This window comes from Mustelus asterias, chromosome 1, assembly GCF_964213995.1.
Source record: "Mustelus asterias chromosome 1, sMusAst1.hap1.1, whole genome shotgun sequence".
In the NCBI taxonomy this organism is placed as follows: domain Eukaryota; kingdom Metazoa; phylum Chordata; class Chondrichthyes; order Carcharhiniformes; family Triakidae; genus Mustelus; species Mustelus asterias.
The window spans coordinates 126,322,394-126,348,541 of NC_135801.1; the positions used below are offsets into that span (position 1 = coordinate 126,322,394).

Genomic DNA, 26,148 nt, shown 5'->3' on the forward strand with positions numbered 1-26,148 from the left:
CATCTGCCCCCAATCTACATTCTTCAGTTCCTGCCTAATATTGTTGTAATTAGCCTTCCCCCAATTTAGCACCTTCACTTGGTAATTAGGTAGAAAGTTAAAAAGCAGGACCTCTAGGGTTGTAATCTCAGGATTACTCCCTGTACCACGTGCTAGTGAGGCTAGGAATATTAAGATAATGCAGCTCATTACGTGGCTGAATAGCTGGTGTAGGAGGGAGGGTTTCAGATACCTGGAGCACTGGGGTCTCTTCCGGGGCAGGTGGGAGGGACCTGTACAAGAAGGACGGGTTGCATCTAAACTGGAAGGGCATAAATATTCTGGCCGGGAGGTTTGCTAGTGTCACACGGGAGGATTTAAACTAGTTTGGCAGGGGGGTGGGAACCACAAAGTAGGGTCGGTAAGACTCAAAGAAACAGCAGGCAGGGTGGGATTGCGAATCAAAGAGGGTCTGGTGGACTGAAGTACATTTGTTTCAATAGCACAGCTGTACTGCAGGAGGACACCTCAGAGGGCTCATACAGCGAGGCAATATGGGTGGAGCACAGGAATAGAAAGGGTATAGTCACAATGTTGGAGGTTTACTATAGGCCATCCAACTGCCAGCAGGAGATAGAGGAACAGATATGTAGGCAGATTTTGGCAAGGTGTAAAAGCAACAGGGTTGTTGTGGTGGGAGATTCTAACTTCCCCTATATTGACTGGGACTCACTTAGTGCTAGAGACGTGGATGGGGCAGAGTTTGTAAGGAGCACCCAGAAGGGCTTTTTGAAACAGTGTGTAGATAGTCCAACTAGGGAAAGGGACATACTGGACCTGGTATTGGGGAATGAGCCCGGCCAGGTGGTCGATTTTTCAGTAGGGGAGCATTTTGGGAACAGTGACCACAATTCAGTAAGCTTTAAGGTACTGATGGATAAAGATAAGTGTAGCCCTCAAGTTAAGGCGCTAAATTGGGGGAAGGCTAATTAGAACAATATTAGGCAGGAACTGAAGAATGTAGATTGGGGGCAGATATTTGAGGGCAAATCCACATCTGGCATGTGGGAGGCTTTCAAGTGTAAGTTGACAGGGATTCAGGCCGATGAGCTTTACATCAGTGGTAGGGAAATTATTGGAGAAGATTCTTCGAGACAGGGTTTATTCCCACTTGGAAATAAGTGGGCGTATTAGTGAGAGGCAAAATGGTTTTGTGAAGGGGAGGTCATGTCTCACAAACTTGATTGAGTTTTTCGGGGAAGTGACGAAGGTGATTGATGAGGGTAGGGCAGTGAATGTTGCTACATGGACTTCAGTAAGGCCTTTGACAAGGTCCCTCATACCAGACTGGTGCAGAAGGTGAAGTCGCATGAGATCAGAGGTGAGCTGGCAAAGTGGATACAAAACTGGCTCGGTCATAGAAGACAGAGGGTAGCAGTGGAAGGATGTGTTTCTGAATGGAGGGCTGTGACAAGTGGCATTCCTCAGGGATCAGTGCTGGGACCTTTGCTGTTTGTAATATATCTAAATGATTTGGAGGAAAATGTAACTGGATTGATTAGTAAGTTTGCGGACGACACAAACGTTGGTGGATTTGCAAATAGCGGTGAGGACCATCAGAGGATACAGCAGGATATAGATCAGGAGACTTGGGCAGAGAGATGGCAGATGGAGTTTAATCCGGACAAATGAGGTAATGCATTTTGGAAGGTCTAATACAGATAAGAAATATACAGTAAATGGCAGAGTATTTATAGGCAAAGGGATCTGAGTGTACAGATACACAGGTCACTGGAAGTGGCAATGCAGGTGGAGAAGGTAGTCAAGGTGGCATATGGCATGCTTGCCTTCATTGGCCGGGGCACTGAGTTTAAAAATTGGCTAGTCATGTTGCAGCTATATAGAACCTCGGTTAGGCTGCACTTGGAATATAGTGTTCAATTCTGGTCGCCACACTACCAGAAGGATGTGGAGGCTTTGGAGAGAGTACAGAAAAGATTTACCAGGATGTTGCCTGGTCTGGAGGACATTAGCTATGAGGAGAGGTTGGAGAAACTTGGTTTGTTCTCACTGGAATGACGGAGGTTGAGGGGCGACCTGATAGAAGTCTACAAGATTATGAGAGGCATGGACAGAGTGGATAGTCAGAAGCTTTTTCCCAGGTGGAAGAGTCACTTACTAGGGGGCATAGGTTTAAGGTGCGAGGGGCAAGGTTTAAAGGAGATGTACGAGGCAGGTTTTTCAGAGAGGGTGGTGGGTGCCTGGAACCATTTGCTGGGGGAGGTAGTGGAACCGGATACGGTAGTGACTTTCAAGGGGCGTCTTGACAAATACATGAATAGGATGGGAATAGAGGGATATGGTTCTCGGAAGGGTAGAGGGATATGGTTTCCGGAAGGGTAGAGGGTTTTAGTTAAGTCAGGCAACATGGCCGGTGCAGGCTTGGAGGGCCGAAGGGCCTGTTCCTGTGCTGTAATTTTCTTTGTTCTTTGTGCACCTTGGGTCTGACGACGTCTCTAAAGCTCCTATCTATGACGCTTTCCGCCACCTTCATGCTCCTATGTGCATCCAACTGCTGCTCCAACCTATTCATGTGGTCTGTAAGGAGCTGCAATTGGGTGCACCTCCTGCACACATAGTTGTCCGAGACACTGGAAGCATCACGGATCTCCCATATCTCAGAAATGCAGCACTTAACCCCACTGACTGACATTTCTGGCACCAATTAAATTATTTAAGAAACTTTATTGAACACTTACCTTCACTCTTTCCTTCTCACAGTGGCCTTTTCTTTTGGTTAGAGGGAGGGAGGGAAACACTCATGAAGTGTTTCGGGTTTACCGTTCATTGACACCAGATCTTCCGCTTCCCACTTCTTAGTAGATGTTGCTGGGCTGACTTCTCCCAGAATGCACCAGTGAAGTCCCTCAGCCACCTCTACCATATGCTCTAACTCCTGTTTATCACTGGAGGGGTTCTTTCGCTTCCCACTTCTTAGATGTTGCTGGGCCGACTTCTCCCAGAATGCACCAATGAAGTCCCTCAGCTACCTCTACCCTTGTTCTCGACTCCTTTGCCAAACAACATCCCTGCATCCAGTCCTGTCAGAATTTTGTGTGTTTCAATTAGATCCCCTCTCATTCTTTTAAATTCCAGTGAATAAGGCCCAGTCAACCCAATCTCTCCTCATACGACAATCCAGTCACACCAAGAATTGGTCTGATGAACCTTTGCTGCACTCCCACTATGACAGGTGTATCCTTTCTTAGATAAGGAAACCAAAACTGTACACAATATTCCAGGCGGTCTCAGTAAGGTTCTGTACAGGTGCAGTAAGCCATCCTTGCTCCTGTACTGAAGCCCTCTTGCAACAAAGGTCAATATACCATTTGCCTTCCTAACTGCTTGCTGTACCTGCATGCTTGCTTTCAGTGAGTATTTCGCGATTTTCAGCTTTTCCCTTCTTGCTCAATATAAACTGGAGAAAGAAAACCTGTAAAATGTCATCCTTCTTCCCAGTGAACATCCACTCTTTGCATGCAGCAGACCTGTATCCCACTCCACCCCCACTGTCCCCTTGATGTTTCCAAGTAGGTTTTCATTACCTTTTTGGCACCAAATGTTGCACTGCTGTGATGATGCCTTCTAAACATGTGACAGGTGGAAAGGCAGTTGGATTGGTTAACTTTCAAACCACCATCCTCGGGTGCCTAGCTACCTGCCCGGCCATCCTGACATCACGCCACCTACCACTCAATCAAAGCTGCTGCTGGTGCTCCGTACCTGCTCTGTTTCTCAGCCCTCCTCCTAACAATCTCATTGACTCCTGCACCTGAAGTCCCTCTCGCTGATGTGTCATCTATACAGTTGCAAGAAGCTGTCTGATGAGTTCAATGCATTCTATGCCCATTTTGAGCAAGAGGAGCATGCCCTCCACCCTGGAAGAACCTGTATCTGCGGTCACCATTGCAGATGTCAGAGCAGCTTTCTCGAAAAGTCAACCCATGGAAAGCGACTGGCAGAGATGGGATACCCAGAAGAGCACTCAGATCCTGCGCAGATCAACTGGCGGGGGTATTCGCAGACATCATCGACCTCTCTTTACAACAATATGAGGTCCCTATCTCCTTTAAGAAGATGACCATTATCCCAATAGCTAAGAAAAACCAAGCAGCGTGCCTCAGTGACTATCATCCGGTGGCTCTGACATCCATCATTATGAAGTGCTTCAAAGGGCTAGTCATGGCACGAATCAATTCCAACCTCCGGGACTACCTGGATCAACTACAGTTTGCCTACCGCTGCAACAGGTCCACAGCAGACGCCATCTCCCTGGCCCTGCACTCAACCCTGGAACACCTAGATAACAAAGACACTTATGTCAGACTCCTATTTATTGACTACAGCTCAGCTTTCAACACCATTATTCCCAAGAAACTCATCTCCAAACTCAATGGCCTGGGCCTCGGCTCCTCCCTCTGCGACTGGATCCTGAATTTCCTAACTCACAGACCACATTAGTAAGGATAGGCAACAACACCCCCTCCAAAATCATCCTCAACACCGGTGCCCCACAAGGCTGTGTTCTCAGCCCCCTACTATACTCCTTATACACGCATGACTGTGCGGCCAAATTCCCCTCCAACTCAATTTTCAAGTTTGCTGACAACACCACCATCGTGGGACAGATCTCAAACAATGACGAGACAGAGTACAGGAATGAGATAGAGAATCTGGTGAACTGGTGCAGCGACAATAATCTCTCCCTCAATATCAACAAAATGAAGAAGGTTGTCATCGACTTCAGGAAGCGTAGTGGAGAACATGCCCCTGTCTACATCAACGGGACGAAGTAGAAAGGGTTGAGAGCTTCAAGTTTTTAGGTATCCAGATCACCAACAAACTGTCCTGGTCCCCCCATGCCAAACTGTAGTTTCTTAACTACAGTTAAGAAAGCCCACCAACGCCTCTCTACTTTCTCAGAAAGCTAAGGAAATTTGACATGTCAGCTACGACTCTCACCAACTTTTACAGATGCACCATAGAAAGCATTCTTTCTGGTTGTATCACAGCTTGGTATGGCTCCTGCTCTCCCCAAGACCGCAAGAAACTACAAAAGATCGTGAATGTAGCCTAGTCCATCACATAAACCAGTCTCCCATCCAGTGACTCTGTCTACACTTCCCGCTGCCTCAGCAAAGCAGCCAGCATAATTAAGGACTCCATGCACTCCAGATGTTCTCTCTTCCACTTTCTTCCGTTGGGAAAAAAATACAAATGTCTGAGGTCACATACCAACCGACTCAAGAACAGCTTCTTCCCTCCTGCCGTCAGACTTTTGAATGGACCGACATTAAGGTGATCTTTCTCTACACCCTAGCTATGATTGTAACATTACATTTTGCACTCTCTCGTTTCTTTCTTTATGAACGGTATGCTTTGTATAGCGTGCAAGAAATAATACTTTTCACTGAATAACATTTGACAATAATAAATCAAATCAAACCAAACCATATCAAATCATTTTGCAGGTTAGGATGATTCTGCCCCACTGGTCCAATTGGCCTCCAGCAGACAACTCAATTGCACAATTAATCTTCTATTAAACTTTACAATTTTTTTATCGATTAGGGAAATCATCAATAAAAATGGACTAGGTGTTGGAACTGTAACCGAAGAATATAATACACAAGATGTACCTTTTACCAGATATAAATGCGTACACTTATGGGAATCATATTCAATGATGAATGCTCATAAATACAATCCTGCTGCATGATAACACAATCTGCTGAGAACATGCGTTCAACAGTAACTAAAGAGCAGATTGCTAACAACACTGTTCTGAGTTACTCCTTCATTATTATTACAGAACAATCAGCTACAATTGCAGGTTAACAATACTCTTCTTGAAGCTTAACCTTGAAATTTTACCATGAAGCACAGATGCTCATGTTTTAATTGTGAATTAAATTATCATTCTGCAATGACAGAATTAATGTTGCAATTTAGCACAGCATCGCCAACAATGATCGCCTTCATCACACCAGCTTTTCTTTCATGAGATCAGTTTCACTGAATATTGTCGTTAATACAGAAATAGCACATTAGTAAAATTTCAGGATATTGAGGCAGTACTGAAACGGTTTCCTGAAGGCTTGAAATGTGTTCCAGAGGAAAGGATATTGTGTTACTGATTTAGATTGATTGGGGACTTTTCAGTGATTTCAAGATCTACGGAATATGATCGAAATATCAGTATGCTCCCACTATAATGTGACAGTATAGCTTGTGAAGCACTAAAAAGGTGTGATCCTGAACTGAATGGAGATTGGTTTTACAGCAACATTCAAGCGGAATAGAGGACTATGGGATCTTGTGACAAAACAACTGAACCAAAGCTTTGTTTAAGAAAGTTAGATAAAAATGTCACTGAAACAAAAGTCTGTGGTTTGTAACTGTTGTCTTCAATAACTGTGTGTCTTAATAGGGTTGGCCAACTCTGACAGGACATATTCTGGGAGATGTTACCACATGACTTCCTACCTTCAACTTACCTTCCCCTGTGGTCACCCTACTCATCTATCAAATAGGCAACCCAAGACAGACAATTCTTAACAGTCGGTGTCTCAGTTAGATTTTTAAAAATCATGTATGAAAGTAATTTTAAATTTTTATTTCTATGTAGAGGGTGAATAATTTGGGAAAATTAAAGTTATTATTCCCAAAAGTGAAGCACAATAATATGCCTACTTAACTTTGAGGTGCTTTCCATTTTGTTCTACTCTTTGAATAGCTGGTTTATCTAAATACGTGCCTATCTTTCCATGTTATGGATAACATTAAAAGTTTAATGCTTCCTTCAATATTGTTCCAACATATTTATGCCTTCCTCAAAAGCTGTTAATTCTTAAAATGGAGCACTGAAACTTTACCAGAATAGATCACTACTAGAACACAGTAATTAGGATCCCAAGACTGTTGTCCACAATGTGCTCTTTGTCGGTAAGGATATTACATAAAGTGTGGTCAGTCTTTCAAGGATCAAGAGTAAACAAAATAAATTCCATAGTTTTAAATATTGCAGCAAAGCATGAAAATGTTTCATTCACTGCAAGGTCATGCTACTTTAAAAGGCTACCAAAACCTAAGACAGCAAAGTCAAACATAGCTTTTCTGAAGCAGACAAAATCCTCTACTCATTCCCTGCAGGTTACTCATCAATATTCCATTGTTCAAATGTGGACCCAGAAAATGAGTAACTAGGAAAATGTTCCAATAGTTTAACCAGGAAAATATTCATGTCTGAATCAGAATAATTCAAAAATGTCTTGCTATAAAGGAATGTGTTTGAGGCTATCAAGATTTGAATTTACCTGTTCTTTTTCTTTACAATTAAAGTATTAACAGACAAGAAATAGGCCATTCTGCCCAAAAGATCCTTGACCACCTCCACAGGAACCTCCTCCCACCCCTTTTCATCAAACCTCATCAACATTTCCTTCCCCTCCTATGTGTTCATCAAGTTTCCCCTTAAATGCATCTATGCTATTCCACTCACCTATTCCCTCTGAGAGTGAGTTTCTCAAATTAACCACTCCCTGAGTAAAGAAGTTCCTCCCTAATTCCCTATTGAATTTGTTCGTGACCATCTTATATTTACGGCCCCTAACTCTGGGCATACCCACAAATGGAAGAATACCCTATCAAACCCTTTCATAATCCTCAAGACCTCAATCAAGTCAAGATGGCAAGTAAATGTTATATAGCAAAATGAATGCCAATTGCTCAAATCCTTTCATGATATACAGTGAGTTTAGATCTGCCCAGTTCCAGGAACATTCATTACTTCATAGCATTGAATATATTCTTCTACATTTGTAATCTTTGGAATTCTCTAGCCCAGAGTGCTGTGAATTCGGTATTGGTGAAAATATAATTATGCTGAGATAGACAAAGTTTTGACCTCTCAAGAAATCAAGGGCTATGAGTGGGTAAAAATGTGGAGTGAGAACTGATGATCAATCATAATCGTATTGAATGGTAGAGTACACCCAAGTGGCTATATAGTCTACTCCTGCTCTTAACTCTGACAAAGAAAAAGAACAACGAAGAAACGTACAGCACAGGAACAGGCCCTTCAGCCCTCCAAGCTCATGCCGATCACGATGCCCTAACTAAACAACAAAAATAACCTTCTGACCGTACTCGGTCTATATCCCTCTATTCCCTCCTTATTCATGCACCCATCCAGATGCCTCTTAAATGTTGTTAATGTGCCCGCTTACACCACCTCTTCTGGCAGAATGTTTCAGGCACCCACCACTCTCCACGTAAAAAACTTCCCTTGCAAATCTCCCTTAAACTTTTCCCCTCTCACTTTGAATCTGTACCCACTTGTAATTGACACTTCCACTCTGGGAAAAAGCGTCTGACTATCCACCCTGTCTATGCCTCTCATAATTTAGTAGACCTCTATCAAGTCTCTCCTCAGGTCCGTCTTTCTGGTGAAAACAATCCTAGTTTATTCAACCTCTCCTCATAGTCAACACCCTCGAGACCAGGCAACATCCTGCTGAACCTTCTTTGCACTCTCCAAAGCTTCCACATCCTTCTGGTACTGTAGCAACCAGAACTGCATGCAATACTCCAAATGTGGCCTAACCAAGGTTTTATATAGCTGCAACATGATTTCCTATTTTTGTACTCAATGCCCCGGTGGATGGAGGCAAGCATGCCACATGCCTTCTTAATTACCTTGGCCACTTGCGGTGCCACTTTTAGGGAACTGTGGATCTGCACATCCAGATCCCTCTGTATGTTAATGTCCCTAAGGGTTCTGCCATTTACTGTATAATTTGCACCTAAATTTGATTCTCCAAAATGCATCACCTTGCATTTGTCCGGATTAACTCCATCTGCCATTTCTGTGCCCAAGTCTCCAATCTATCTATATCCTGTTGTACCCTCTGACACTCCCCAGCACCATCAGCAACTCCACCAATCTTCATGTCATCCGCAAACTTACTAATCAGTCCTCCTACATTTTCCTCCAGATCACGTGTATACACTACAAACAACAGAGGTCCCAGCACTGATCACTGCAAAACACTACTAGCTACAGATCTCCACCACTACTCTGTCTTATATAATCAAGCCAGTTCTGCATCCATCTAGCCAGCTCACCCTGAATCCCATGTGATTTTAGTTTTTGTACCAGTCTGCCATGTGGGACCTTGTCAAATGCCTTACTAAAGTCCATATAAACTACATCCACAGCCCATCTCTCATCAATTATCATTGTCACCTCTTCATAAAACTCAATCAAGTTGGTGATGCATGACCTTCCCATAAAAAACCATGCTGCCTGTCAGTAACTAATCCATTTTCTTCCAAATGTGCATTTATCCTGTTCCTCAATATCTTCTCCAAAAGCTTCCCCACCACTGATGTCAGGCTCACTGCCCCATATTTTCCTGGATTATCCCTGCTTCCTTTCTTAAACAAGGGAACAACATTGGCTATTCTCCAGTCCTCTGGACCTCGCCTGTGGTCAATGAGGATTATCTGCTAAGGTCCCAGCTATTTCTTTCCTTGCCTCCTGCAGTAACCTGGGATAGATCCCATCCGGCCCTGAGGAGCTGTCTACCTTAATGCAAGTTAGGATACCCAACACTTCCTCCTTCGATATATTGACGTTCTTAAATTTTCTAATGCTATGCACCATTCTATATTTGACTGGAGAACCAAACTTCTGCTTTTGTCTGTGCTTTATATTGATGTGAACATCTGGAGGTGCATTAAAATGGTTCAGCATAAATACATGGCCTGTGTGGAGAACCATTTTGTTGTTGCACTATGCAGCTGACACAAGTTGGGAACTCATTGAATATGAGGAATGATAATGAAATGAAGACACTAATACTCAATTGCACAAACTGTTAATACACAAAGACAATGTAATGTTTGTAAACCAGGTGTGTAAAGATTTAGTCTTAAAACCTCACACTGCTAAAACTCTCTTGATGGTTCAGTAAGGTTAGACAATTAGTAGCTGAGTTACAAGGTCCAGGAAGGTCCTATTTGCAACGTGTGCCAACTTAACTAATTTAAGCTAGGATATGTAGATTCTCAGTGAGAAGCAGATATAGTACACATGTAAAGTCCCTATTAACCTAATGACATTCATAATCAAGTCTTACATATGACAAAAAACCACCTGGGCATGGTATTCAGAAGATGACAGGTGCCTATGGGGAGTCACAGGAATCACACCTTCAAATGAAGTACATGATAGGAATGAAAATTGATAAGGAAAAAAATCCAATATCATGTCTAGTGTGGAAGTGTGGAGGTTTTAGTTCTGTTAAATTCTCTTTCTTTCAGTTCAAACTCTCCAGCAGCTTTGACAGGTTGCAAAATATTTACTTACCAGCTTCTTCCTTCGGTCTTGTTCAGTTGGGGGTTCTTCATCATCACTTACTTTTTGCTCTTCAAAATGTGACATCACCATACAGCTATGTTTAAAAGAATAGGCATATGTATTTAATATAATACAAATAGGATTTTTCTGCTAAGATACATTACTTATGTGTGTCAGTGTAAATTGGCAAAATGGATATAAATCGGTTTCCACTCGATTCCTGCCCATATTTATGGATGCTTGCACACAGAAATGGAGTGATAATATTAAGTGGCAAATCATTAAATACTTGTCTATACTGGCTAAGAGACACATTGGATATTGATAACTGCATTTTCAGCTCGACACTATAAGGATAATATTGCATTTGAACAATGCAGAGTACAGCATGATATGATGGAATGTGTAAAATAATGGAAGAATGGGACAGGGCTGCTAGAAGCAAGCTGTTTAAAGTGGTTGCGGGGACAAGGACAGACACAAGATTAAATGTATGAAATTTAGAAAACAGGCTGCAGAAATCATTATCAGAGTTAGAAAACTTCATCAATTTTGTCACCTCAGCTGATTTAATTCTGCACCCTTGCACTTTTGGCTGTTAATCTGAAGCCCAATGATACTATTAGAATCAGTAAGAAGTTTAACAACACCAGTTTAACAACAACTTCTTACTGTGTTTACCCCAGTCCAACGCCGGCATCTCCACATCATGACTATTAGAATCGACAGACTGTGAAATGTTTTGGGTGTGCTCCCACTTCGATGGTGTTATTTTGCTGCAAGTATGGATTCCACCGCACTCCTGGCATCATGGCATTCCTTCACATGGCTTTATCCAAAGGAATCTCAGGATTACTCAGTAATCTCAGGATTACTCCCTGTGCCACATGCCAGTGAGGCTAGAAATAGGAAGACAGTACAGCTCAACAGATGGCTAAGCAGCTGGTATAGGAGGGAGGGTTTTAGATATCTGGACCATTGGGGTCTCTTCAGGGGCAGGTGGGACCTGTACAAGAAGGACGGGTTGCATCTAAACTGGAAAGGCATAAATATTCTGGCCGGGAGGTTTGCTAGTGTCACACGGGAGGATTTAAACTATTTTGGCAGTGGGGTGGGAACCAAAGCAAAGGTGATTTAACTGAAGGGGAACCAGAGAGTAGGGTCAGTAATACTCAGGGAAAGAGCAGGCGGGGTGTGGTTGCTAATCAAAGAGGGTCTGGTGGACTAAAGTGCATTTGTTTCAATGCGAGAAGTGTAACAGATAAAGCAGATGAACTTAGAGCTTGGATTCGTACTTGGAACTATGTTGTTCCTATTACAGAGGCTTGGCTAAGGGAAGGACAGGAATGGCAGCTTAACATTCCAGAATACAGATGTTTCAGGCAGGATAGAGGGAGATGTAAAAGGGGTGGGGGAGTTGCACTACTGGTTAAGGAGAATATCACAGCTGTACTGCAGGAGGACGCCTCAGAGGGCTCTTACAGTGAGGCAATATGGGTAGAGCTCAGGAATGGAAAGGGTGTAGTCACAATGTTGGGGGTTTACTATAGACCACCCAACTGCCAGCGGGAGAAAGAGGAACAGATATGTAGGCAGATTGTGGCAAGGTGTAAAAGTAACAGGGTTGTTGTGGTGGGAGATTTTAACTTCCCCTATATTGACTGGGACTCACTTAGTGCTAGGGGCGTAGATGGGGCAGAGTTTGTAAGGAGCACCCAGGAGGGCTTCTTGAAACAGTATGTAGATAGTCCAACTAGATAAGAGGCCATACTGGACCTGGTATTGGGGAATGAGCCCGGACAGGTGGTCGGCGTTTCAGTGGGGGAGCAGTTCAGGAACAGTGACCACAATTCAGTAAGGTTTAAGGAACTGATGGATAAAGTAAAGTGTAGTCCTCAAGTTAAGGTGCTAAATTGGGAGAAGGCTAATTATAACAATATTAGGGAGGAACTGAAGAATGTAGATTGGGGGCAGATGTTTGAGGGCAAATCAACATCTGGCATGTGGAAGGCTTTCAAGTATAAGTTGATAGGGATTCAGGACTGGCATATTCCTGTAAGAATGAAGAACAAGAAGGTTCTGGGACCCTTGGATAACGAGAGATATTGTGTACCTGGTCAAAGAGAAAAAGGAAGCATTTGTCAAGGCCAGGAGGCTGGGATCATATGAAGCAAGTGTGGAATACAAGGAAAGTAGAAAGAAACCTAAGCAAGGAGTAAGGAGGGCTAAAAAGATTCACAAAAAATCATTGGCCAGCAGGATTAAGGAAAATCCCAAAGCTTTTTATACATATATAAAGAGCAAGAGGGTAGCCAGGGTGAGGACTGGCCCACTCAAGGACAAGGGAGGGAATCTGTGCGTGGAGCCAGAGGAAAAGGGCAAGGTATTAAATTGGTACTTTGTGTCAATATTCACCAAAGAGAAGGACTTGGTGGATGATGGATCTGGGAAAGGGTGTGTAGATAGTTTGAGTCATGTTGAGATCAAAAAGGAGGTATTGGGGTTCTTGAGAAACATTAAGGTAGACAAGTCCCCAGGGCCTGATGGGATATACCCCAAAATATTGAGAGAGGCAAAGAAGGAAATTGCTGGGGCCTTGAGAGAAATCTTTGTATCCTCACCGGCTACAGGGGAGATCTTAGAGAATTGGAGAATAGAAAATGTTGTTCCTTTGTTTAAGAAGGGTAGCAAGAATAATCCAGGTAATTACAGGCCAGTGAGCCTTACATCAGTGGTAGGGAAATTATTGGAGAGGATTCTTCGAGACAGGATCTATTTTCACTTGGAAATAAGTGGACGTATTATCCAGAGGCAACATGGTTTTGTGAAGGGGAGGTGTCCCCTCGAAGGGTCGTGTCTCACTAACTTGATCGAGTTTTTTGAGGAAGTGACAAAGGTGATTGATGAGGGTAGGGCAGTGGATGCTGTCTACATGGACTTCAGTAAGGCCCTTGACAAGGTCCCTCATGAAAGTGAAGTCGCATGGGATCAGAGGTGAGCTGGCAAGGTGGATACAAAACTGGCTTGGTCAAAGAAAGAAGTTTAACAACACCAGGTTAAAGTCCAACAGGTTTATTTGGTAGCAAAAGCCACACAAGCTTTCGGAGCTCTAAGCCCCTTCTTCAGGTGAGTGGGAATTCCCACTCACCTGAAGAAGGGGCTTAGAGCTCCGAAAGCTTGTGTGGCTTTTGCTACCAAATAAACCTGTTGGACTTTAACCTGGTGTTGTTAAACTTCTTACTGTGTTTACCCCAGTCCAACGCCGGCATCTCCACATCTTGGTCAAAGAAGACAGACGGTAGCAGTGGAAGGGTGCATTTCTGAATGGAGGGCTATGACAAGTGGCGTTCCTCAGGGATCAGTGCTGGCACCTTTGCTGTTTGTAATATATATATATATGATTTGGAGGAAAACATAACTGGATTGATTAGTAAGTTTGTGGATGATACAAAGGTTGGTGGATTTGTGGATAGCGGATGAGGACCATCAGAGGATACAGCAGAATATAGATCGGTTGAAGGCTTGGGCAGAGAGATGGCAGATGGAGTTTGATCCGGACAAATATGAGGTAATGCATTTTAGAAGGTCTAATACAAATAGGAAATACACAGTAAATGGCAGAGCCCTTAAGAGTATTGATAGGCAGATGGATCTGGGTGTACAGGTACACAGGTCACTGAAAGTGACAATGCAGGTGGAGAAGGTAGTCAAGAAGGCATACAGCATGCTTGCCTTCATTGGCCGGGGCATTGAGTTTAAAAATTGGCAAGTCATGTTGCAGCTTTATAGAACCTTAGTTAGACCGCACTTGGAATATAGTGTTCAATTCTGGTCGCCACACTACCAGAAGGATGTGGAGGCTTTGGAGAGGGTACAGAAAAGGTTAACCAGGATGTTGCCTGGCATGGAGGGCATTAGCTATGAGGAGAGGTTGAAGAAACTTGGTTTGTTCTCACTGGAACGACGGAGGTTGAGCGGCGACTTGATAGAAGTCTACAAGTTTATGAGGGGCATGGACAGAATGGACAGTCAGAAACTTTTTCGCAGGGTGGAAGAATGAATTCTAGGGGGCATAGGTTTAAGGTGCGAGGGACATGGTTTAAAGGAGATGTACGAAGCATGTTTTTTTTTTACACAAAGGGTGGTGGGTGCCTGGAAGTTGCTGCCGGGGGTGGTAGTGGAAGCAGATATGATAGTGACTTTTAAGGGGCGTCTTGACAAATACATGAATAGGATGGGAATAGAGGGATATGGTCCCCGGAAGGATAGGGGATTTTAGTTCAGTCGGGCAGCATGGTCGGTGCAGGCTTGGAGGGCCGAAGGGCCTGTTCCTGTGCTGTAATTTTCTTTGTTCTTTGAAAACAAGCCAACTATTTCTGCGTAATCAAATTCATGGAATGGAAAACGGAATATTTCCTCTTTAGGCTGGGGATGAGAGTCAGGTGCAGATAACAATCCTCTGTGGATGGAGCTCAAAACAATCTGTTGCCAGGTTGTATGGGGGGGGGGGTCTGAATCTTAGAGGTGTTTTCGAAGGGGAAAAATACTGAATTACTTTGTGCAAACACTGAGGATGTACAAGTCTGAATGCAATTCTCAATTTATTTCTTAATTTAACTTGACCCTAAGCAAGTTGCAACACGAAATCCAAGCACAACTTAATGAAATAATTTTTAAGGACGGGTCATTTTTGTATGGGGGGCTGCTATTCATTTATTTCATCTAAACATCAAGGAAACCAAGGGTTGATAAGGACTTCTATGCAGGGGCAACGAAAACTGTATAATCGAGAGATCTTGAGGGAGCTTGATAGGTAGATGCTGAGAGGATGATTTCCCTCGTAGGGAAGATACAGTTTAAAAATAAGGGATCTCATATTTAAGACAGAGATGAAGAGGGATGTTTTCTCTCAGAAGGTAATTCGTCCTTTGAATTATCTTTCCCAGCAACAGTGGAGGGTGGGTCATTAAAAACGCTCAAGCTGAGTTTTAATATACAAGGGAGTGAAAGGTTATGGGGCAGGCAGAAAAGTAAAGCTAAGGCCACGGTTAGATCAGCCATAAGGTTTTTGAATGGCGGAGCAGATCTGATGGGCTGAATGGCCTTCTCCTGCTCCTATTCCTTATGATCTTTGGTAAATAACTTTGTAGATGTTCTTTGGGAGCAGAGACTTGTGAACTGACTTGATATGGTTCATCAATTTCCCTGTGGCAGCAGGGACCCTATAGCTAATAAGCACTTGCAAACAGCAAGTTACTTGGACTAAAGGTATAGCTCAGTAGGCAAACAATGTTTTTTTAATTGAAGCAAACATTTAAACAGGGTTGTTAGTTTGAACTTGTACAAAGCCGTGATTTGACCACAATTGGGAGTATGACACACTGTTCCAATATCCATATTATAAAAATTAGATAAAAACTTGAGAAGATGCAAAGAAAATTCCGAACAATGATATCCCAAACTGAGAGGTTATAATTGTCAAGAAAGAGAAACAGGCTGGGACTCCTCTCCAAAAATGAGAAAGCTGAGGGACACCGTGATTGAGCTCTTTCAGGTAAGGAAAGGGTTTGATAAGATAGGAGGAGAGAAATTGTGGAGGAGATCAAAACTAAAGGCCATAAATATAAGATAGTCAGAAATAGAACCAATAGGGAATTCTGGAGAAAGCTAATTATCCAAAGAGTTTTTAGAATGTGGAATTTTCGGCCATAACTAAGTGGTGAGGTGAACAGTATTGATGTATTTAAGCAGAAGCAGTGTAGGCATGTGCTGGAGGTAGGAATAGTGTGAAAGGGAATGCTTGTGAGTTTACATGAAGAAGGGTTGGAGGAGGCGCATGTGGAACATAAACATTGGCATGGGCCAGCTGGTCCGACTGGCCGGTTTCTGAAATGCAACTCAATGAGGTAATGAAAATGTGTTAGCTGAAAATGTTTGCAGTGTATGCCAGAGTTCTTAAACAGCCTTATAATAGGAAAGTTTAAATCCAACATAAACTAAAAATCTCTTCCATTCATAGAATGACACAACACATTCCACTCATTGTGATAGTGTTGGTTTCTTCCACATATCCTAGCTCAAATTCCTATTTGCATGTTATTTGCATGTATCTGCTTCCACCACCTTTTTAGGCAGTGCTTGGCAGGATGTTATTTCTTAAATTCGTTCAGGGGACTCTGATCAGCAAGTATTGCGGAGAACTAATCGCTGTGCAAAAAAAAATGTTTTCTCACGTTGCCTTTGGTTCTTTTGGCAATCACCTTAAATTGGTGACTTCTGGTTATGGAATCCTCTGGCAATGAAAACAGTTTCTATGATTCATTCTATCAAAACTGTTCATGAATTACAACACCTCTCTCAAATGTCACTTAACCTACTCTGCTCTACGGAGAACAATCCCAGCTCTTTAATGTCTCCACGTAATTGAAAATACTCATTCCTGATATCATTAATTTCTTCAATGCCTTGACATTCCTACTATGCTATTTTTAAAGGATAGACTTGCAGACCACAAAGGTACAAACAAACAAAAGCATTATCAGCAAGGCGTTTGCGCCACAGGCTATTAGGATAGACTGCCTGATTGACAATGCAAATGGCCGATAACATCATTAGTACATCATGTGATCAGACTCTTAAAGTGACTTTGTTCCAACTTGGAACATGCATGAATACATAACACTATCCTTTACCTCAGAAGTTCCTGCATTGAAACATAATGTAATGATAAGAATCAAAATTTCCAATATGAGCAATTGATAAACACAATAGCCACTAAGTTAGACATTTCAGAAGATTCCTGTTGGCTAACCTCAGGAGTCTGCTTTTTCACATTGTCTGCAACCCCTGGTATTTTGGTTGAGTTTGGATGTCGTCTGTAGTTGTCTCAACCGGAGTAGTGGTAGAATTGGGAGGTTTACTCGGCGTTGCAGTGTCATCAATTGAGGTACTGTCTTCCACAGTTGTCTTTTATTGTCAAGTTCTCAGGCATGTCTAGGTCTTCACTTGGCACAGTTTGTTGCGGACTCTCAGTTGGGTGTCTCTGGCAAACTAGTTCTAGTTGCTAAAAGTTGATCAGCTTTCTTCTCCACACCACATCAACCCCCGTGTTTGAACAGTGAAGGAGACTGGTTCCGTCTGTGCTAATATGATGGCAGGTATACATTTCTCACTGGTGGTATAGTTCCTTGCCAATACTTCTTGACCTTTCTGAAAAACACAGCATTTAGCCCTGATCTCATATCGCAAAATCTGACTTTGCTGTTTCCTCTCAACAAGTTCTCATCTTTGGCGGCATCAGCAAATCAAATGCTGTGTACACCCAACGTCTCATCATGAATAATGCCAGATAACTTGGGGTTGTTGAAGGTTTTGTATTCCTGTAGGTCATCAGGAATTGGTTTAGTTTAGACAACAATCTGTGGCCCATTGCCATCAGCAAGTTGTTCATGGTAACCGAATTGTGCCAAAAATCTCACCCAGTATTTCTATTGTTCTCTCCGAGGACAGTCTTCATAATGGCGACTTCAGGCCATTTCGAGTACATGTCTACCACAATGAAAAACATTTATCCTTAATATATTCCAGCATAATCTACATGAACTCTTTACCATAGCCCTTATGGCCATTCCCATAGGTGTAATGGCGCTATTGGCGGCAGGTTTTGAACATTTGCAAAAGCCGAATACATACTTGCCTTCTCGTTGATTTCGCTATCAAGTCCTGGCCACCAAAAGTAGTTTCTGGATATCTCCTTCATCCTTGCTATCCCACAATGACTGTCCTGAGGTTGGTTTAGTACACATTTCCTGAACAATGGTGAAATAATGACTTTCATTCCCCAGAGGAGACAAACAGCCCGTATGGATAGTTCGAGTCTTTGGGTAACATATGGTTTCAATTCCAGGTTTGCTCCTGTTGTCTTGCTATGTAGTACCATATCCATAACTTCTGACAGTAGTGGATTGTTTCTGGTATACTTAACCCGTCCTGCGGTTACGGGAATGTTATCGACTTCTTTGAAATAGAAAACATTACCATTTGAACTATTCATTGATGGCTTGTTGGGTAAAGGTAATGTAGAGAGTCCATCAGCATTTCCATGGAGATTTGAATGACGATGAATGATAATATTTTATCGTGTATGTATGCACTGACAACAGTGATGCCTATCTCTGCATCCAACTTGCTACCCAAGTTAGAATCCCAGTATGAGACCCAAATATCACTGTCAGTGGTCGATGATCAGTTAATAAAGTAAATTTCCTTCCTTTTTTTTATAAGACCTCTACTGCTCTCCAAGGGGACGATCCCTTCGTAGAGAATCGCTGGCCTAGCAGAGGCCAGCATCCCCATCACAGAAACTGGGGACTCATAAGGGCTTCTATGCCAAGGCAAATAAAAATGGTGGTGGTCTATGCCAATGAGAGATAATGGACCCAGACCTCCAGCCATCCAGCAGCCCCCAGCGAGGAAGATGGGGGTAGGGCATGTTGGAGCAGGAGGGGAAGAGGATGGACACAGAAAGGGAAAGTTGTATTAGAGATTCTAATTTGCACCGGGGACCTGGAAAGGAATTCCCCTACACCATCTCACTGGCCAACAGCCCACAGGGACAAACCTGCCCCACTTCATACTGGGCACTGGCCTCTTACTCTGCCCGTTATATCTGAGCAGAGGTGGGAAGGGGCCTCAATTGGACTATGGCTGGGCAATACACTAAGTGCTTCACCTGATGATTGTAAAGTTGCATCAGGACTGCAGGCCAAAGGCAGACATGCTGCCAGTGACATGATGCTCTATTTTAGGAGTACACCCACCTTCTTTCCCTGTGGTTAGCCCCTAAGATCATGTCAAATACTCCAGCTGGGATCAAATCAGTGATATTATCAAATATGCCCAGTGATTAATAAATATTGACATAGAATAGTGCTTTCAATTTCTCAAAAACACATCCGTTGCAGTACAGAAATCTTGATTTACAGAGCAGTCTTGGTTTTCTTCTTCTGTAAACTTTGTGCATCTAAAAATGCTTTCCTTTAAACAACAAACATGCCACTTTCTCCCTTTTCTCAGATCCTGCACTGTAAGGACTGTTTATTTGATTTGATGTCACATGTATTGGGATACAGTGAAAAGTATTGTTTTTTGCATACTGTTCATAGAATACATAGGGGAGAAGGAAAGGAGAAGGTGCATCAATTTAATATAAGGTAGGTCCATTCAGAAGTCTGATGGCAGCAGGGAAGAAGCCGTTTTTAAGTTGGCTGGTACGTGATCTCAGACTTTTGTATCTTTTTCCCGATGGAAGAAGGTGGAAGAGAGTATGTCCGGAATGCGTGGGGTCCTTGATTATGCTGGCTGCTTATGAGGCAGGGGAAGCGTAGACAGAATCAACGGATGGGAGGCTGGTTTGCGTGATGGACTGGGCTACGTTCACAACTGTTTATAGTTTCTTGTGTCTTGGTCAGAACAGGAACCATACCATGCTGTGATACATCCGGAAAGGATACTTTCTATGGTGAATCTGTAAAAATTGGTGAGAGTCATAGCGGACATGTTGAATTTCCTTACCCTCCTGAGAAAGTAGAGGTGTTGGTGGGGTTTCTTAACTATAGCATCGGTGTGGAGGGACCAGGACAGGTTGTTGGGTGATCTGCGCACCTAGAAACTTGAAGTTCTCGACCCTTTCCACTTCATCTGTGTTGATGTAGACAGGAACATGTGCTCCATTAAATGCGTTAATAATATATTTTGTTTCATTAGCCCTCTGAGGTCAGTCCAAGAAAGTGAGGCCAGAAACTGAAGAATACAAATCTGCTTGGCTTGGTACCGGAAAATGTTTTAGAGGCTTCTGACCCACCAAGTTCAAAAAATGCTAATGTGTGAAAACCTGGCATGAACTCGCTCACCTCCAGCTTTTATTGGGAGAGGTTTAGAGCTGCGAGGGTAACCCCCAAGGAGATGCCATGTTTTGAATTTAAATGTGCTCAGATGTAATTCATTCTAACTTTTACTCAGGATTCTAGCTTTAACAGCCGGTGAATGGTTTTCCAAGCTGTGCGCAACTCACCAGAGTCAACAAGGTGAGAGCATAGCAGGCGTTCACTGCTCTGTGAAATTCACATATTGAAAAGTCTTTTAAGCTGAAACTGCACAGCAGCATCCTTGCCTAGCTGAAAGGCTTGTGCTCACAGGAGTTGCTTTGAAGATTTAAAACATTTAGAAGTCACTGAAGTTATTTTGTGTTTTACTCATCTTGCTCTTCCCTGCTGTCAGCCTTCACTGCTGCATGGGAGTAGCTTATGAGGAACAGGAGAAGGAACAACAGCACCAATAGCAGCAGCAGTACCTCAGCCACATACTACACCATGGGGGGATGATGCAGTGATCCAGCTCAAAGGAGATGATACCCCCACACAGGATCCACAGGCAGAGGATCTGCTTTTGCAACATAACTAAGCATCAGTGCCTCAGGAGGCCAGGCTTTCACGGCAGGCTGTTGCTGACAAAGAAAGCTGCCTTGACCTACTTATGAGGTGAGTATGCATTGGCGATGGTTGTCAAGACCACCAGAGTGCTGAATTTCTTTTCCTCCAGTTTGTTCTGTGGATCTGGTGGTGTCACTTGCATCCATTTTGCTACTGATGAGGACTGTCAGAACTAGAAGACACGTGCTTTTTCTGCAAAGGCTGGGTTCCCACAATACAGGCAATCATGTGACACTTGGCAGCATGGTGGCACAGTAATTAGTGTTGCTGCCTCACTGCACCAGGGACCCATGTTCAATTCCTGGCTTGGGTGACTGTGTGGAGTTTGCATGTTCTTCCCGTGTCTGTGTGGGTTTCTTCCGGGTACTCCGGTTTCCTCCTACAGTCCGAAACAACGTGCTGGTTAGGTGCATTGGCCATGCTAAAATTCTCTCTCAGTTTACCCGAACAGGCGCCGGAATGTGGTGACTAGGGGATTTTCACAGTAACTTGCAGTGTTAATGTAAGCCTACTTGTAACACTAATAAATAAACTTAAAAAACTTAACTGACACTTGTGGCAATCCAAGTGCCCTGAGTCTCTTTCAATTGGAAGGGATTCCACTCCATCTATATTCACCTGGTATGTGACCACCGAAGATTTCAATGCACATTTATACAATATATCCCTTAAGTTTCTATTCCATGTCAGTCACATCTCCCACAGATCTCCACACCCCCAAGCCAGTTTTGTGGAGACAAAAGCACCAAGGACAAGGCTGATAGAAATTTAAGGAGCTCTAGCACTGATGCAAAAGAAAGGTATAACTGAAGCACATGGTCACTCATCGTGCAAGCATTGGGTTCCTGAGGATGCGATTCAGCCGCATGGACAGATCTGGGGGTGCTCTTCAGTCTGTATCAGCAAGGGTGCCCAGAATGATGGTGATCTACAGTGCTTTCCATAACACAGCGCTGCAGAAAGGATTGGAGTTGCGGGGGTGGGGGGGATGACTCCTCTATATCCTCAGAGATAGAAGAGGAGGAGCAGAAGGAACCTGATGAAACCAGGTGCCTGCCACCACCTATACCAGTCTGCCAGAGAAGCCAGTGATGGGCTCATTCAGGCATAATGCAGAGCACCCTAGCTGCACTGTTGCAGGGGTGTTGGGAGGTCGGCAGGCTTGGTCTCTGGAGCAGGGAGCAGCATGTGGCTCTGACTGAGTGGGGTTGGTAGGTGGGTTGGGGAAGAGGTGTGGGATTGGAAGCATAAGTGTTTTGGTCATGGTGCCCACTGGTCAGGGCAAGCATGTACTTGGTTTCTGCTGCTGATTTTACATGTAGGTGGCAACTCTTCCCTTGGGGGTGGACATCAGCCTAACATCATGTTTGAGATATATTCCTTCTATATCTCTCTCCAAGATTGGACAATGTCTCTGGAAATGCTGACAGAACGTCACACATTCTCTGTTGCTGCTCCAGAGTTGTCCTCTTCATGGATGATCCCCAAGGCTCCGCATATGCATCCAACTGAGCACACCGAGGAGTGTCCAGTGTCCTCTGATGGGAACTCTCCATTGTCTCTTTCTGTCTCCAATACCTGTTAATGCTCACTTGTATTGTTTGACTCACCATGTGACAATATAGCTATCTTCCTGGACCAACACTGACCTGTATGTGTCTGAGCTGGTGAGGATTTAGAGGGATTGTGTGGTGGTCCTTTCTCAGAGTGCGCAACCTTCTCTGAGAACTCCTTTGCCCCCCGCTCCACTCTGTGTCATGCTTTAAGGCCCTTGGAAGATGAATTAGAACTAAAATGGGGAAAAGGTAACGAGTCAAAAAAATGTTCGCATTACAGTAATGGGGGTGGCAAATCAAGATGAGTGATTGTTACATGCCATGTGGTATCTAATTTTGTCCCCAGTTATCAGGGAGACCGCCCAGTTGCCTGCCCAATGCCAGGGTTTGGAACATCTGCTCAGGGCTGCATGGGATGTCTCAGTACCAGGAGGGCGGGGAAGAGCACGGATCCAGATGGTATTGTTCACATGAGTACCAATGACATAAATAGGAGCATGGAGAAGCTTCTGATTAGGGATTATGAGCAGCTAGGAGTCAAATTAAAAAAGCAGAACCACAGAGATAATAATCTCTGGATTACTACCTGAATCACGAGTGAATTGACATCGGGTAAATAAAATTAGAGAGATGTGGTTCAAAGACTGGTGTGGGAGAAATGGATTTTGATTCATGGGTCAATGGTGCGCTGAATCAATATCCTTATGAATTGTATAACTAGGTTTGAGGGGAGGGAATCAGATGAAGGGAGATTTGTAAAGTTAAAGAGAAAGGGTGAGGCAATAGAGCAGGGTAGTGATATGATAACCAGAGTGTAACAAGAAGGGACAGAGAAAAAAAACCCAGCAGTTAAGGTCAAAGTGTGAAAGAAAAATATCAAAGGTTCTGTATCTGAATGCAAACAGCATTCATAATAAAATGGACAATTTGATAGCAAAAATATAAGTATGTATGATTTGTTTGCAATCAAGCCTCTGCAATGGCTACGTAACCAAGTCTGGGACCTAAATATTCAAGAGTATTGACATTTCAGAAGGACAGGAAGGAGGAGAAAGATGATGAGGTCATCATTGTCGTTCACTTCCCTTGATCCAAAATATTTTTATTTGCAAATAAGATTCACTTAAGTAGCTACCTTGCTCCAGGTTTGTTCCATGATTCTCCCCATCAATGAAGTTAATCTGCCTATTCCAACTTAAAGAATAGCAGATGTTTTGATATCAATTTATACTTTCAGCCCGACTTTATATTATTCAAGAAAATTTATACATCTTTATATTTATTTATTACACGCACGCACCTCCTAACCAACAACCAGAGTCTGTGCCTATTTATAAGGGGCTCAAATGAATACTCAAGTTAATACCCATTTCCATATGAGCAAACACAATTAATATGCAATTAACACACTTTCTGAATTAAATATTTAATTATAAAAGTATATTATTATAAAAATAATGTAATTCTGTTTTGAATTCACTGACAATGAAACAGCGGCCACAGTGAAGGAGAGTGAACATGTGAAAAATTTAGATGATTGTCAAAATTACCAGAGTAAAGGTTTAAATTGCTCTGAATTTGTAATATTTAAAGTTTTAAAGTTTAATTATTATTAGTCACAAGCAGGTTTACATTAACACTGCAATGAAGTTACTGCAAAAATCCCCTAGCCGCCACACTCCTGTGCCTGTTCGGGTACACTGAGGGAGAACTTAGCATGGCTAACACACCTAACCAGCATGTCTTTGGACTGTGGGAGGAAACCAGAGCACCCGGAGGAAACCCACGCAGACATGGGGAAAACATGCAAACTCCCCACAGACTGCGACCCAAACCAGGAATCGAATGTGAGGCAGCAGTGCTAACCACTGTGCCACCTTGCCGCCCTAAATTTTGGAGTAATTTTTTTAAAAGAACATTTTATTAGAAACTTTCATTTTATATTTTTCACAAAACGCAACATCCTCAAAATCTAATACAGTAGTGACTATCATTCCACATAAACATACAGAAAAGACCAGTAAATATTAATACAAATGATTCCAATTATTAATTATTGCAGTCGGCGCCTCCTCTTGTACAGATAAGAAAGGATACAAAGAAGACAATGGGATCTCAGGATAACAGGATACAATCATGAGCACATGGCCCCATTATGCGTACCTTCCTCCACAGAATAACGAAGTCAGAACTACAGAATATACAGGATCCCTTGTGGGGCAATATACAACCGGGGTCTAATTCAGCATCCCAGGATCTCCAAACAATGAAATGATAACCCAGAAATGGGGGGGGGGGGGGGGGGGGGGGGGAAGATCTCAGGATACCACCATTGGTACAGGATGTGGCCTGTCAATGTACGCTCTCATGTACAGGAACCAGCAAGCCAACGATTTGTACACCTCGTATAGGCTCGCAATACTACAAATGTCCCTTCTCTCCGGCCATATCAGACACACGATCAGGCTCCCCAGCACTATTGTAATCAGTTAATCAGTAATCAGTTTCCCACTAAGGAAACCCTGTAACAAGGAGAAAAGAAGTTGGCAAGACACCCATCAATAGCGTACCAGAGTATCTTGTGGAGAAATACGACCCTCCACCTCCAGACAAAATCACCCCACACCCCCGGAGCCCAGATTAGAAGACAGATAGGTTGGAAGTTTCCATATAAACCAGATCACCACATGAGAAAGACTCCCAATAATGCTGAACTGAAGCCTCCACACTTGCACTCAGGCCCGCAGTTTCAAGAGAGAGCTGTCCAGAAGCCCCCAAAAGGTTTTTTTTTCTTTTATGTGCTGTACTCAATGTTTGGAGATCCTGGGATGCTGAATTAGACCCCGGTTGTATATTGCCCCACAAGGGATCCCGTATATTCTGTAGTTCTGACTTTGTTATTCTGTGGAGGAAGGTACGCATAATGGGGCCATGTGCTCATGATTGTATCCTGTTATCCTGAGATCCCATTGTCTTTTTTGTATCCTTTCTTATCTGTACAAGAGGGGGAGGGAAACCTACTCCCCCCTCCACCATATCATCTACCCAGATAAACATAACTACTAGTTTAAGTTTATTAGTGTCACAAGTAGGCTTACATTAACACTGCAATGAAGTTACTGTGAAAATCCCTAACCTGCTTAATGACACCCTAAAATAAGGGCCAACAAACCAAGAATAGTCATATCACTCCTATATATTGAGCAAAGCAAGCTGCCCCTTTCTCTTGGTGCCCCAAAAGTGCCATTTATGCCTCGCTATCATTGCGATTCTACCCATTTCCTCTCTTCAGAAAAACCCTAATAACCAAATATGTCCACTGTACGTTCTATCAGCCAAGAAATCAAATAACCATTGCCATTACCCACACAGCCAAACCAAAATAAAAGATCAATCTAATAAGGCTAGATATCCCAAGAATATGTCAACTACACCCAAGTGTGCACCAGAAAATAATTCCCCCACTCCAACAACGCCAGAGATGCTCACAAAAAAGAAGGTCTAGTCTGTACTTTCTCAGGAAGCAAGGAAGGATTCCCTAATCCCAAGATATTTAATTAAAAATATTTTTAAAAAGGCGACCCCAATAGTTCTAACAGGGGATTTTCTCATCCACAACGAGGACTTATAAAGCCATACCAACCATCTCTAAACCAAACCACCCACCCACCACCCTGCTGTGGCTCTACTCACAAAAATA

General features: G+C 43.1%; 1 protein-coding gene across 12 annotated transcripts in view; it reads right to left on the bottom strand.

The window, feature by feature from the left end:
• The window catches only part of ipo11 (importin 11), a 548,937-nt gene that overhangs the window by 92,834 nt on the left and 429,955 nt on the right, over positions 1-26,148 (bottom strand). For all 12 annotated transcript variants that reach the window (XM_078218342.1, XM_078218361.1, XM_078218371.1 and 9 more), the window contains one exon: positions 10,412-10,496. In XM_078218342.1, the coding sequence (XP_078074468.1) occupies positions 10,412-10,496 (85 nt within the window). The remainder of the gene's footprint in view (positions 1-10,411; positions 10,497-26,148) is intronic.